The 16,078-nt window shown below is 35.2% G+C and overlaps 1 protein-coding gene across 2 annotated transcripts in view; it reads right to left on the reverse strand.

Moving 5' to 3' along the window:
* CDH12 (cadherin 12) overlaps window positions 1-16,078 on the reverse strand; it is a 222,416-nt gene that overhangs the window by 33,501 nt on the left and 172,837 nt on the right. For both annotated transcript variants that reach the window (XM_045848010.1, XM_045848011.1), the window contains exon 6: window positions 11,513-11,766. In XM_045848010.1, coding sequence (XP_045703966.1) covers window positions 11,513-11,766 — 254 coding nt within the window. The remainder of the gene's footprint in view (window positions 1-11,512; window positions 11,767-16,078) is intronic.

The raw sequence follows: 16,078 nt of genomic DNA on the forward strand, positions 1-16,078 counted from the left end.
TTGTTGTCTTATTATTTCAATGTTGTACCCTGTCTCATAGGGAGGTTTTCAAAAATCCTCAATGAAGTTAAGACATATGTAAAAGTCAGGAGTATAGGATATAATGGGTTTAATTCTATTACATAATCTCCTTTTCTAAACAAGAAAGCATTTTTTTTCCTAGTATCTACATCTTTAGTCAATTGGACTCATGCCTAAATTAAGAAGAAAATTGCTACTGAATCTCTTTAGTGACTATAACATTAGTGACTCAAAGAATATTGGTGTAGATTGTATTCAATTGTATAATGTCCACAGTGTTCTAGACACAATACAGGACTGAGACATATAAAAATCAATAAAGTACAATCCCCCCAATGAAGAGTCTCATTGGGCAGACACATATCAACAGAAGATTTCAACATCTGCTGGAGGAACAAGCAAGACATCACAGGGTGCAAAGAAAAGACACTTATTTCACAGCTATTATTTCAGACAAACCTTCCTGCTCATGATGTTTGGCTGATAGTAGTAGACTGAAGTAATTATGGAGGAGCAGAGTGAGGAAGATAGAGGGAGGAGAGGAAGAAAGATATTTCAGGAAACTGCAATAGCAAAGCTGTAGTTTGTGTGGGAAGCTGACTATAACTTTTTGGGAATTATGGAAAAAAATATCTAGGATACAATAGCATGAAAAAAAGTGATTTAGATCAAGGAGTGCCTCACAAATTATATGAAGGTGGTAGAAATGATCCTATGGGTATTGAACACTATTAAAGGGTATAACTAGGGTGTAGGGTAAACGTTCATAACATTTTAAGGCATATGGTTGGTGTATTTAAAGGGGACCAGACTGTAGACATTTTCTGTATATTAGAATCTTGCCAAGAGACAAGGAAAGCAACCAGGGTTATAAAAAGACTTGATTCAAATGGGTATGAGAAGTGCTTGAAATAACTAAGAATATGCAGGCTGAAGGAAGGAGACAGAAGAACATGTAAGCTGGCTTTGATTTGATAATGACCCTCATGTGAAGCGGGTGTTACATCAGGAGAATGCAATCTAATTATTATTTCAAATAAATATAACAAAGACATATTAGAGCTGCCCAAGACCATAATGAATATCCTCAGGGAGCAGTAAGCACCAGGAGTAATCAAATACTGACTGCCCAAATGCTTGGTGCAGATGCGGTAGAACAAATTTAAATACGGTTGGAGATTCTGAAGGTACTTTACAACGCTGAGATGTTGTTGCTATTGTCTACATAGAATGGAAACTATTTCTCTTACTTTGCATGGAATGCAATATTTTCCAATCATTGTTTCCGACCAGCACTCTTGTTCTGACTTGTACAAACATATTCTACAACAACAACTCCAATAAATTCTCACTTTTCAAACACACAATTAATTTTTTCATTGCATTTAAAAAATAATAGCCATGTTCACATTTCTATAATTCCTTCATTCAACCTGAGTAATTCAATAATTTTAGCATATTCACAGTTGTTTTTTAATTAAATTTGTTAGTTCAGAGATTTTTCATTTAACAGGGTGAGCTCCAATTATTTAAAAATTTCACTTGTATAAGATAAAAATTGTAATTGGTGGGGTGTTAAGTTCTTATAACTCTCCTCTGCTTACTTTCTTTTGCAAGAAGTATTTCCACTATGATATTAATTTTTAATGTTCTTACCACATTTCCGAGGCTTTTGTTAGTGTCTGCTCTAGGTTTTACCATATAAAGCTGAACTTATATTCTAATTCATATTAATTTAAGCCTCATAAAATAGAGAAATGCTATTTTTATGTAGTTATGTTCTATTAAATACATATGTATACACATTTGCATATATTTTATCTACATCTATATATTCAAAAGCCCAATAAACATTGTTATAAGTATTACCTTTTATAACCTTACATCTATTAAAGCTAAAAAAGTAAAGCAAATATTTTCAGAAGAGCTTCTGAATTCTCTATTCTTACGCACTTCCTCTAACCCTGGAGAATTCTCTGAGGCACTGTGCCAGGCACTGAGTGAAGGCAGAGAGCAGTCTTCTCATTTTGGCTCCCCAGGAGCTTGTAAAATTACACAAATGACTGGGCCCATATTACCTGCCTGCCAAGTACAGAGCCCATGCCATAGGAGTGGGGGAGGTGGGGGAAATAAGCTGCCCACCTTTGAAACACAGAGGAGGAGGGCATGAGGAATGCTAGCATCCTGCCCCTCCTTATAAGATGTTACATGTCTCTTCATTGGGAGCTGAGGTGAGAAGAGCCATGTTCTCTCAACCACACCTGCCTAGGATGGGTTTCCTGTCCAACTGAGTTGGGAGGTGGAAGTGGGAGGGAAGGGTCAAGTCCTGTCAAGTGCCAGTCTCCTGACATTGTCAAAGTGTTTTAGCAGATTTTCATCAGTACATATTTCTTCATTTGTTATTTGTTTTTAGGAAAATTTCCAGATGCAGTAAATAATTAGTTTTTATTTTTTTATAATTTTTAAAAATAATTCCCACCATTTACGCATGTTTCACTGAGGAGTATCTGCAAAATAACACCCCCAATCTTTGACAAAACAGAGGTGAATAAATCTTAGCCTTAAGAAATTTAAAGGGTTTTGGATAGAAAAGACAATCATGTGCACAGATAGTATGTAAACTAACATTTACCAAAAGCTATCTCAAAATTGCTGCAACTTAAGTACTATGTAAAATTCAATGCACAGATTCTATTTCCTCTACCTATGTAATAGCTAAATAGTTCTTCTTGAAAGCAACATACTCAGGGTTTTAAGAATGTCTAAGTTAAGACAATCATCTCTGTCTGGTTTGTGAGGATGTTCTCAGTTTTAGTACTGAAAATCCTGAGGTCTGGAAAACTCCTCCATTCAAGGCAAAATTTGGACAATTGAATGTTTTACTTCTAGTTAATTATAACTTATAGAAATATTATAATTTACAAGACTGTTTAGAAAAGAAGTCTACTTTTTATGATGAATCAATGTACATACAGGTCATTTTTAACTATAAATTTAAGTTTTAGGGGTAACATTTAAAGATTCAAAACTTAATGTATACATAAAATAACATGTCTATCTTTTTTGTTTTGTGTTTCTATATACCTATCAACCCAATCCAACATCTTGCAAATTTAGTAAGCCAATTAATTTATTTGGTCAGCTCAGTCTAGTGCTGACATAGAGTTTGATGCCATGAATTAACTACCAATGAAATGTAACAAAATATAGGATGAACACTGACTTTTTGGACAGAGAGAACTAGGGTGATATACTAGTTCCTTCACTTACCTTGAGCCATAGGTGGAAATAGTTCCCGTTATGCCCATTCCCTTTGTCTCCTATAATATTTGGACAATAATACTCATCAAACAGTGTAATTGTGAATGTTGGAAAGTTGAAATGCGAGACGGTATGTATGTGCCTTGGCATAAAATTGTGTGTGTGTGAGTATGTGTGTATGTATGTGTTCTTTCCTTCTTCTCTTAGTCAACATTGATTACGTTGTATTATTTGCCAGCTTAAAACAAAAAGTCCAAGTGTATGCTTAGTTCTAGGACCAAGTTGTGACATACCTAGCCTTCAACTTTAAAACATCTGGGCTAAAGTGCTTCTCTGCAAACCCCAGAAGTACAAACTGTGAGCACACATATCCAAGCCCTATTTCACACTGTAGTTCTTTAATTTCTACCTCCACCCCTCTGTGAGGTTCGATGTCCCCTTTTCTATGAATGCCATTCTCCCACAAAGCTTACGCCTTCTGGAGTGCCACTAAAACTTATCTGAAATGTTTATACTCAGCTGAACATCTTCAGCATCGCCTCATAGCTGGTCAGTTTCTAAGACTGTACTAGGCCCTGCGGTTTCCTGATGTCTTATCTTTATGTGACTGACAAATCTCTGTGTATGACTCAATGATAAATATGGGACAACACTACCATTTTTTACTGTAATCAATTTCACCACATAGCAATGAAGAGGTATTTATAAGAAATGATCATCAATTGATTAAAATGGAACTACTCCTATATTTCCTGAACATTTCAGAAAATATATGACCCAGTTCTAAAATATCTAGATAATTTTTAAAATGTCTATCAGAGTGAACCACCAGTGTGTACATTTGTTTTGAAACAATCCATACTCAATCTTAGGGCAGAATGATGTTTTAATTGCAACTAATCACAACAGTATAATATGAACTAATTTAGCTTAACTCACTTATTTAAATGAGCAAAACCCTTAAGCATAGAACTCCAGTTATAGTTATTTGGTGAGTAGATGGAATATGAAATAAAAAAAAAACAGAAACATTTATGAACTACATAAAATGAAAAAAATCCACAGTTGGTACAAGTATGCACGGTGACTGTTGCTAAGAAACCAGCTTTAACAATGTAACAGAAATCAGAAATTAAAGCCTGAACCCGACCAGCACATGCTACTTGACAGAGTGCAATGTTATTACTTCACTGTAAATTAGTTTTCAGAAATGCCTTTAAAAAGTTTTATTTTCTTCCTTAGGTAAGCATTCTCCTTAAAACTGTTACTTTTAATTTGCCTAATAACTTTCTCACAGTTAATAGAAAAGCTAACTTTTACCCTGCCCCAATTCTCAGATGAATTTTTTAGAAAAGTGCTTGATAATATAGTTACACTAAAAGTATTACATCTTATTCTTTAAGCAATAAAGATGTAGGAGTATTGATTCAAATCACAATAGGAAATATTCATTTGTTCAAGTAATAATGAGAGTTCAAAACGTCTTATATTTTTAGTTAGTTTTTTTTTTATTTTTTTATCTTGTGGCACATAATAAAATGAAAGTAAATTCAGTTCAATTAATTTCCACAAACATGTTTTTTTGTGAGAACCTACCCCTCATACAGCAACATTTAGACTGTAATTGCTTCAGCAACAATCACAATTAAAATTTTTTCTTAGAAATCTCAGCAGGCTTTTTTCAAACTTTGTTAAATAGTAGTTGTTAATTTCCTACTAGTTCCTATTCTTTCTTTCTTTTTTTTCTAATCCTCCTCCTCATTGTTATTTTCTCTTTAGTGGAATTGAAAGTTAAATCTCAGATAGTTTAGATAGCATCTAGTTTGTTTGATGAGAAACTAAATACAAAATTATGACAATTTATAAAGGCATCATTCTTCTGTCCTAACCTTGGCATTTGGAAGTATGTACTGTTAAATTATATTTCTAAAAAAGAAAACTGCATCATAATAAAATATTATTAAGACTATAATTGTCATATTTTTATTTCCCTCTAATTGCTTAAGGTTTCACCATTTATTTTGATCATTTTTTAAATAGTCATACATGATCTGACTTTGTATCCTTTTCTGTCTGAATCCTAACTTTCATCTGCTCCCAAACTTTACACCTGGACTTTAGTTTATCCTTCAGAAACTTGGAAGCTGTTTGGTTTAATGTAAGACAGTTTGGCAACTTCTTACAAATCTAAGTATATTTTTAATACATGATCCAGCAATCACACTCCTTGGTATTGAAATAAAGGAGTGACAGACAGATGGTCGGTCAATAGACATATGAGAAGATGCCCAATGTCACTAATCATCAGAGAAATATGCTAATTAAAAGCACAATGAGATTATCACCGCACAGCTGTTGGAATGGCTATCATCAATAAATCAACAAACAACAAGTGCTGGTGAGGATGTGGGGAAAATAGAACCGTTTTGCACTGTTGGTAGAAATGCAGACTGATGCAGCTACTGTGGAAAGCAGTATACAGACACCTCAAAAAGTTAAAAATAGATCTGCCTTTTGACCCAGAGATTCCACTTCCGGGAATATATCCGAAGGAACCCAAAACACTAATTCAAAAGCACCCCAATATTCATTGCAGTGATATTTATAATCTCCAAGACATGGAAGCATCTAAGTGTTCATCAGTAGATGAGTGATAATAAAATGGGACATTTACACAATGGAGTACTACTTGACTGAAAAAAGGAAAGTCTACCCTTTGCAACAGTATGGATGGACCTGGAGAATATTATGCTGAATGAAATAAGCCAGTCAGAGAAAGACGAATGCCATATAATTTCTCTCATATGTGGAATCTAATGAACAAACTGAACTAACAAACAAAATAGAGACAGACTTACACATAGAGAGCAGGATGACAGCTAGATGGGGAGAGTGGTTAGGGGGTAGATGGATCATCAAACAAAAAGGAAAAAGGCCTCACGGGCATGGAAAACAGAGCGGTGATTTCGGGAGGAGGAGGTGTAAGGGGCTTAAATAGTAATGCAAAAAATACAATAAAATAAAAAAAGGGAAAAAAAAGATGTGTACCTACATGAAACCTACACACAGATGCTTATATAGCCTTATTAGTAATTGCCAAGACTTGAAAACAATCAAGATATTCTTCACCGAGTAGATAAATATTCCAACCAAATAATAGAATATTATTCAGTATTAAAAAATAAATGATCAAGTCATGAAAAGACATGGAGGAATCTTTATATATACTACTAAAAGAAACATGCCAACCCAAAAAGCCACTGTATGATTCCAACTATATGACAATCATGAGAAATTAACTGTGGAGACAGCAAAAACCACCATGGTTTCCAGGCATTGGTTTGGGAGACAAATCCTCTGTATGACATCGCAGTGATGGCTACGCATCATTTCACATTCGTTCAGACCTGCAGAATGTATAACACTGAGAGTGAGTCCTAAGGTAAGCTAGAGACTTGGGGTGACTGTGATGTGTGGGCTCGTCAGTTGCAACAGATGTGCTCCCCTGGCAGGGATATCAATAATGCTGGACGCTGTGCAGAGGCTGTGGCAAGAGGTATGTAGGAAATCACGGCAGGTCGGAACTTAAACTGTTCCAAAAATATAATGTCAATAAAACTTAAAAAAAAATAAAACATTTTGTACCAATGCTTTAATTAATCAACACAAAAATCTTTCCAAATAAGTAAAAAATAAAGAATGGACATTTTTTTCCAATTGTTAATCTTGATAATGTAATTTAATTAAAATTTAAAAATAAATTGCAGAAGTTATTATAGGATACCACTTTATTATTGGGGTCTCTCTTTTCTCTAAGCATGTTTTGGAGTTGAGCTTAGTTTTTTGCCCATGTAATAAAAGTTTTGATGTGTTATAGAGGACTGTCAAATAAAAACCAGCTATATGACAATCTCTTAACCCAAAACAAAAACAATCGATTACAATTGATAACATAATACTCTCCAAAAGTGTAATGAACAGGTAAGATTTGGGATATAAGATAATTTTAAGTAAAATGCAGTAGACATTTATATATTAACAACCAGTAATTAATTGTTTAAAACATTATATTTTACTTGTGATAACTAGTAATGGTTTTCTATTTATTAATTTTTCTACTTGATTTTAAGTGATGTTTTTGTTGAAAATATTATTAAACAAAAAGAAATGACATAAAATAAGCTGTTTTATTATTCTATTGCATAGTGTAATTTTTTAATTTATACATGGAAGTTAAAAGGCATTATAAAGATTTTACTTTAAATGATCAATTTCTTATCATTCAACACTTGCATGGAATCAGTTTAAAATTTAATTGTTAATTTTCTCATTTTATACACAAAATTAGTTTAAATAAATTTTATTTTAAAATTCATTCATAAGGTGACTAAGAGTTTCATGTGTTTGGAACACAAGTGGCACACATTGAACGAACCCATTCACTAATATTTCTCTACAACTCAAATCACTCACTCTGAAAACAGATGCTACTTTCCACAGCGATAAGATAGTCACCTATTTTAAATTTCATTTCTAAAATCAAGAAAGGGCTGTTTTGAAACTCCCACATCACTGGTTGTGGTTACACTCATTCTACCCTTATACAACCCAGTAGAAATCACTCCTATGAACTACATAATGAGAAACTCAAAAGATCAGATCATCAGAGGGAGGAAATCAGTGCATCTAAAGGCAAAGAGTAGAAGAGTAAAAAAAAAATACAATAACTAGAAATGAAGCTCTGGATGAAAGAACATATCCAATAATGGTACATCTGATAAGGGGTTCATGTCCAAAGTTTATAAAGAACTCATACAACATCAACAATAAAGAAAACACAAACAGTTCAATAAAAAAGTGGGCAGAGGACCTAAATAGACACCTCTCCGAAGAGGACAAACAGATGGCTAAAGACATGTGAAAAGACAGATTCTCAACTAATCATAAGAGAAGTGAGAAATAAAACCGAAAGCAATACCACCTCACACCTGTCAGAATGGCTACCGTGAATAAAGCAATAAACAAGAGGTGTTGGCCAGGATGTGGAGAAAGGGAACCTTCATGTACAGTTCATGGGAATGCAGATTGGTGCAGCCACTATGGAAAACAGTACAAAGTTTCCTCAAAAAAATAAAAGTGGAATTGCCGTATGGCCCAGTAATTCCACTTCTGAGTACATATCCTAAGAAACACAAAACACTAATTCAAAAGAATATATGCACTCATACATTCATTGCAGCATTATTTGCAAGCACCGAGAGATGGAAGCAACTCAAATGCCTGTCGGTAGGTGAGTGGATTAAAAACCTCTGGTACCTATACACAATGGGATCCCAGGGGATACAATGGGACACAATGGGATTTCACAAAAAGAATGAAATCTTACCATTTGTGACCGTATGGATGGACCTAGAAGGCACTGTGATAAGTGAAATAAGTCAAAGTGGAATTTAAAGAACAAAATAAACAAACAGAAGTGAAACTGACTCATAGATACAGAAAATCAACTAATGGTTACCAGAGGGGAGTGGGATGGGGGACTGGGTACAAAAGGTGAGGAAATTGGAAAGTAAAAATTGGTAGCTATAAAATAGTCACAGGGATGTATGGCACATCAGAGGGATTATAGTCACTAATATTGTAATAACCATGTATGGTGCCAAATGGTTACCTGAAACACTGGGACGGATCATTTTGTAAGAAACATAATTGTCTGACTGCTATGCTGTACACCTGAAACTAATGCAAAATAATACTGAATGAAAATTCCAAAAACTGAAATAAGGAAATTAAGGGCTGGGTAGGGGGGACCCACCAGAAATGGCATATTTGAATGCATCACTGTTAACTAAACTTTCTTCTAATCTGTTTCATACCTTGAATAGTGCCATTGCTTTCTTGCTCTTTGCTGTGCACAGTGATGACAATAAAATAGTAATATTAATAAATACCCAGTAGTATAGAATAGTGTAGTCCTAAATTAATATCTAGCATAACAACTAAGTGAAAAGACAGGCAATAGAAAATGAAACCACATACCTAAATACATCAAGTAGTTTTAAATTTTGATGCTTATTTTTCACAACATATTTTCTACTACCACTCTCAATTGAGCAAACATGTTTTCAGACCACAAAAAGATGATTCATACCCAATGTTTGCTCAACTGACATGATTCAAGCTTCCTGTTTACTTCAAGGGCACGGAAGAAAGAGAACTTTCATGCTGATTCCATAGGAGCTTTATCCTTTGACAAGCCCCATAGCAATCCATCTGTGTCTACAGTTTCCGTGAGTCAGTGCCCATTAGAAGTAGGACTGGGGGTACTATTTTATTTCATATAAGGTAGCAGTTGTCAGGCACTAGCTCCTGTGACACCAGAAAAAATACCGGGCTTGTAGCTGCTACGGGTTTCTCTAAAATGTAGCTTTCCCGTATTTCTCACACCGGGGTTTTCACTCTGACCATTCCCTTGTATTTGGAGGTTAGTAAGTCTCACCTTAGCTTTACTAGGTGGTGTTTTTATACTTACAGACTCTCGATTTTTTTTTGTTTTCAAGTATTACATTAAATAATACTGTATTCATATTTAACCTCATGATGTTTTATCAGTCCACAAAAATAGGACATATGGTAAATTTAAACAGCGTAGTTTGTTCTCCTAGATAACATGTCCCACTCTCCCAAAATTCTCTTCACTTATCACACCATAGGGAGTATTATCGTGTATTTATTTATTTGTATTACTTTTTTTACAATCTTCGATATTTCTTCCATAACTGTTTACATTGAGAGCACCTGTAAATCTATTCACCAGGCACCTCCTACTTTCCCAATTACCAACAGCACAGGGAGGAGCTTCGGGAACAAGATTGATGAATGATGACAGGGTAACGTATAACAACCACTAACATGGCAGATTCTTGAGAATACCCCTACAAACACTGGCGATAAATAAGGTTTTCTGGTGTGCAACTGGAAGTGAATCATGTCACATGGACAAGCAGTACAACAACTTGAATCCAATGAGTAAATTAACCAGCATTTGACCTGATATGTAGAGGCACTCAGTAATTGCTCTTTGTCTGTCTTACCTTTCCCAAGACACATGTTTAAATTTATTTAGAGTCCTCTCCTGATCACAGATATGCTGCAAGAAGGAAGTTATTTGGGCCACCTGGGGGGATGATTTTAGATGAATACAAACAACAAAGCTGGCATGGTCCCATCATTTCCTGAGATTTTCTCATATGCTATGAATGTGTGGAGGTTACGGCTTCATGGGTGATCCACTTTAAAAAAATTATTTATTATCCCATGGCATAAAATCTTATGATACGTGTCTACATATTTTCCCTATAACAGAAGAGTAGTGTTTTCCATTGAAAGCCTACTTAAATTTTCTTCGCTCTGGTTCTTGGGTACCTTTTCGTGGTGAAAGATTCAGATTCACATTCTCTCTTTCTTCACCTCCCCCATACTTGCAGGCATGTGGGATGTGCAAGGAATTTAAGCATACAGGAGAAGCAAAATCAAATGAGAACAAGCCTCAAAATATGTTGCAGGATCAATGAATGAGTGAGGAAAAGGACAATCCCACTCTGTTTCAGTTGTGCACGTAATTTATGGGTTTGAGGGTGTGGAGAAGGAGATTTTCTTACAGGGTTTTGCTCCATTGATTGTTTTGTTGCTCACTACCCAGCAGTCTTATGGCAATAGGAGCTGCTGGCAAAGTCTGGGTTTTGAGAAATTTCTTAATTCATCATACCCAAGGGCTGACTCCACCTGCGCCTCCACCAGCAGACACAATCATCGTAGTGAGAAAATAAACTGCAAGTTGCAAATGGTGAAACTATCTCTTTTAAACACTTTCCTTTGGTGAGAGGCAGAGGCTATAGATGAATTGATAGTGTATTAAATGTCTGTTATATTCCAGGAACTGTAAAATATCTTACTATCATTACTCATGAGAATCATCCTTTAAGGTTGCATCATGAAATCATTTTATAGATGAAACGTTGAGATTGGTTTGCTGGAGAGGCACGTCCCACATCACACCGCTGCTAAACCCTGTCGCAGGGATTTATGTCGGACGTTTTTGTTCAGCTGCTCTGGTTCCCCCCCCTAATATTTATGTGAAGTCATTATACTTGCATGCAAGTTTGGAAAGAGTATTTTTTTAAGTTTTTATGTCTTTCTGACACAGAAAAAAGAAGTTTCTTTTCCTTACCTAACAGCACTACTGCCCACATCGAGGTCTTGCGCAGTGACAGCACCAATGATGGTCCCGACCTGAGTGTCTTCGTAAACCTCCATGGTGTACAGTGGCTTGCTGAAAACCGGGGGCTCTTGCACGTCCGTCACGCTGATCTTCACCGTGGCGGTGTCTTTGAAAGGGCCCATAGAGTGAAACCGTTGGTCAAGGTGAAGGTTGGAGGCTTCCACTTTGAAAGTATATGTCTTCTTTGTTTCAAAATCCAATGGCTATAGTGAGGACAAACCAAGAGTGAGCAGGTACATTCATACTGAATGTGCAAAGATAGTGAACACTGCTTCAGATCATTTGCAGGTGGATACAAAGTGTATTGGTTTTAAATGTTTTAAGAAAAGAATCCCTCACTAGTAGAAGATTGTGGGTATCTTGTAAACATAATCAGACGCATACATTCAAATGACATATATGTGCACAGACACGCTAGGTAGGGTTTGGTTTGTTCATTTTACATGGCCTTAAAAACAGCAAAAGGACTGTCAGGAAAACATTTTCTGCTCTTATACAATACTGCCATCTAGTGGGATTTAGTAGTAATGAAAACATAGCAATTGAAACTGGATAATTGAGGATACTCATATTCCACTTAAAATTTTGATATAACAGAATATCATTTTTTTCTTAACCACTTTCCCTATTTTGACAATAATATAATTTTATATTAAAAACACTTTTAGATGTCTAGGTATTTTCACTAGAAAAAGGCTATATCAGGATTTTAAAAACACGCAGTGTTCATCATGAAAAGAGTTTTAGTCTATTGTTTCCTCAGCATTGAGTATATAATTATTAGGCATCATTGGAATATTTTACCAAGAATTAGGTTTTGAACATACATAATCAAATTAAGGAAGACTGTGGAATATAATATTTGGAAGTCATTTGTCCATAAAGTCACTGATTTTTTTATTTTAATTTTACAAATGTTTATATTGATTTTTATCCTGAATATAAATTTTATGCTCCTAATAACTAAATATATTACATTCTAGAAATATGGTGTTGCTGTGGTGTTTTATATGAATGAAAACTTGAAGGTCAATGGCTGTGACTTCTAACCACCTATGGAAAATTAAGACAACATAAAGTTAACATTAGCATAGAGGTTTACTGAGGCTTTTAAAACTTCTGTTTTCTAAATTAATTCCCTCTAGTCCGAGCCCTACACCTTGCTAGACTTGCTAATTGCTGTGTTGACGCATGTTTTTTTAACCTCAACACACCTGGGGGAAATAAAGGATGTATTTTTCTGTCTTTCAAGGACTAGATTGTTGTTTCATATGTTCTCTTTGAACATGGAAAAAGAAAATCTAAATATTACTGTAAAATCTTCAAAAACTAATACAATTCTGTGGAGCTTATTATAGTAAATAGTAATACCTTTTGGACTTGACATTGAGTGTTTTTCACAGTGAGTTTAATTCGGAGGGATTTGTTTATTTTCCCTGTAATTACTCCCTTTGTTTTATCTCATTCATCCAGTTTTTATTCATGTTTCTATCTGCTTTAAATTTAATGCTGTCTTTTACTTTTTATATTCTTTAGTTGCTCACCTCACAGTTATTTATGTATAATATCGATTTTCTTCCCTTTCCACCTCTCTCCTGTTAGGGATTTTGATGTATATTTTAAGGCAAAGTAAAAAATGGCATGTTAACTGCCATGGTTGATGTTATAACTATTGGGTATGTGAATACATATACAATATCTTGAACAAGAGAGTTGATAATCCTATGATGCTTTTGGTTTGATTGGCCCACACCTTGTTTTGTTAAAGATATTAAACTCATGAAAAACACCTGATTTGCAAAATAAGCTAGAAAACATTATTTAACTGCCACATGTGTTGTACAGCTGGAAGTGCTTAGCCCAGAATGAAGATCGAAGCAAGACAAGACACCCATTTTCACACATTGAAAGACTGTCATAAATACCAGGTAGCCTTAAGTCCTTTACTCTCCAATAGAATGAATAATTTAAATTACTAAAATGGTAAACTTCCAGTTTAAAAAAGAAAGAAATCTTTAAATATCAAACCATTCAAACTCGAATTTATTTAGAAACTATTGATGGTCTATGTAGTGGTAGTGCTCAGATGCCTCCCGAGGACAGAAAGATACGGTGACTATTAAGGTTAGTTCTCTTTCCAGTCAACCAACTCAGGCTGGTGAGAAACATGTCGTCTCGTTTAGAGAATGAGTTGTTTGAAGAAGTCCTAAATTCCCTATCATTTAAAGTGTTCAAAGGAAATCTGATGCCTTAGGAGAGAGATGAAAGTGTACAACAGAGGGATGCATTAGCTAATCCAGATTACAGAACATAGAAAATATGTTTTCTGATTTTGCAATCTATATGCCCTGAGAATGATAAAGGACAAGATTTTTCTATTATAGTGATCCCTAACTGCTAGTGTCCAAGAGGATTTTGACTTTGACACCTTCAGTCCTTTTGCTAGGAAAGCTTTTTCAGTTGCTCTGACTCATACTCCCTTTTCTGGCCCAAGATGAACTATTATCCTAGAATGTAGGAGTCAATAACAACTATTCCTCACTTCCCTTTATACTTTCTCCTAGAGATTAAAATGCCTCCTATTTGATTAAAATTCCACAGCTATGTGATGAACTTGATTCTCTAACATCCATTTCAAGCCTAGAAATGAAGGCATAATTCTGAAACCTTTTCTACATTTTTTAAGGAAATCAGACAGAGCTTACACCTTTTAAGAACTCCTTAGCTAGCACAGCAGGCAAGCATTTGGTGGTCAGGGAGATGTGGAGTAAGATGAAAGAACCTTTCCGTAGGTACATATTTTTTTTGTAACTGAAAACCAAGGTCCTGCAGTGATCAAAGAACTGGGGAAAATTAAAGGAGAAATGCCACAATAACATCCAAATGGCCTTACATCTTCATGACCCTGTCCCTTAGGCAATGCCACTTTTAAAATGGAGTGATGCAAAAAGAACAAAGGTAAATACCACTGATGTCTGTCTAGTTGACTGTATCCAACCCATGTGACTGACTACCATCCACCTGAATGAAATTCATCTACTTTACAATCAACAAAAACTCTAAACTTTGAAATAAATATAGAACAAACAAGATTAAAAACATTCTATTGCAGAAATTCATTATTACAGAGGTGAATAAATTCAGCTCTTTCACAAGAAAAGAAACCTTTGTGGCATTGCTGGGAACCCATTCCATTTTAAGCACCTTTCTAAAATACCAGGAAAATGATCAATTAAATGGAATTCAGCTGAGTAACTCCTTGCTCCTAAGGGTGTTTCAATAAAGGATAATTGGTGAGAACAGAATTTTCAGAAAACTTTTGACATTGTACAAAGTTGCAAGGTAAAAAACCAGGATATGGAGGAATGGAATTCAATATATTTAATTATTTATCATAATATAAAGGGGGATTTGAGCAAGAAATCACTTTTCAACATCTTTGTTTTTAGCCACTTTTTTTGCTCTTTATTGAGGTCCAGGTCATGAAAAGCGACATAAAATATTAAGTGCCAGATGGTTTTCTCCCGTTCCAGAAGGATAAGTAATTTATGGCATGTGGAAAACAATACCAGCTGAGCTGTTCTAAACGGAACCAGAGCTGCTGTTCCAAAGGGACTGCATTGTTTGTCTTATTCCTCAAACCTTTGGAAAGTAAAACTGACAAAATAACCTTTGGACTGGGCCTCAAGTCGCATCGTATTCTAACCAAATGTATCCTAAGCTAACAGAAAAGCAGACGTTATGACTACCAGACCAATATTAAAGACATTCTTTAGAATCAGCATTACTATGGTAGCTTATCCACACCTATATAAATCCCTTCCTTCTTTTTTTTTTAATATCCGTGGAAATGTCTTCCTTCTATTTAAGTATTCCCCTTTCCCTTTTTATAAATACTCCTTGCCTTCCACTCCTAATTGAAATACTATTTGGGTCTCTGCCTAAACCAGTGTTACTGGATAGCTATTTTTAAAATGATTTTACTTACTTACTTTTAGAGAGAGGTGAAGGGAGGGAGAAAAAGAGGGAGAGAAAAATCAATGTGCAAGAGAGAAATGTCAATTGGTTGCCTCTGGTGCAACCCTAGCCAAGGACCTGACCTGCAGCCCACTCACCTCCCCCAACAGGGAGTTGAACAAGTGACCTTTCAGTTGGCAGGCTGGCACTCAGTCCATGGAGCCGCACCAGCCAGGGCATGCACAGCTCTTCTTTTGGACCTCAGATAAATGCTTGCTGTCTCTCAATTTGGCCATTTATTTTTAGGTTAACATATTAAATATGAGAAAATATCTTTCTGAGCCCTTCCAAGACTCATCATGTTTCTAGATAGACAATGTAGAGTAAAATGCATATATGTTAAAAAATTTTATAAACTGCAGCTTTGGTAGACAGAATTCCAAGATATTTCCAACATTCCTGCCCCCCAATAGTTACCAACAGTATTTACCTGGGAAAGGGGAATAAAAGGGAACTAGACATTGAGCTTAATAAACAGGGGAACATAAGCCTGTTTGC

This window comes from Phyllostomus hastatus, unplaced genomic scaffold (genome assembly GCF_019186645.2).
Source record: "Phyllostomus hastatus isolate PE091 unplaced genomic scaffold, TTU_PhHast_1.1 phas_contig_58, whole genome shotgun sequence".
Lineage (NCBI taxonomy): Eukaryota > Metazoa > Chordata > Mammalia > Chiroptera > Phyllostomidae > Phyllostomus > Phyllostomus hastatus.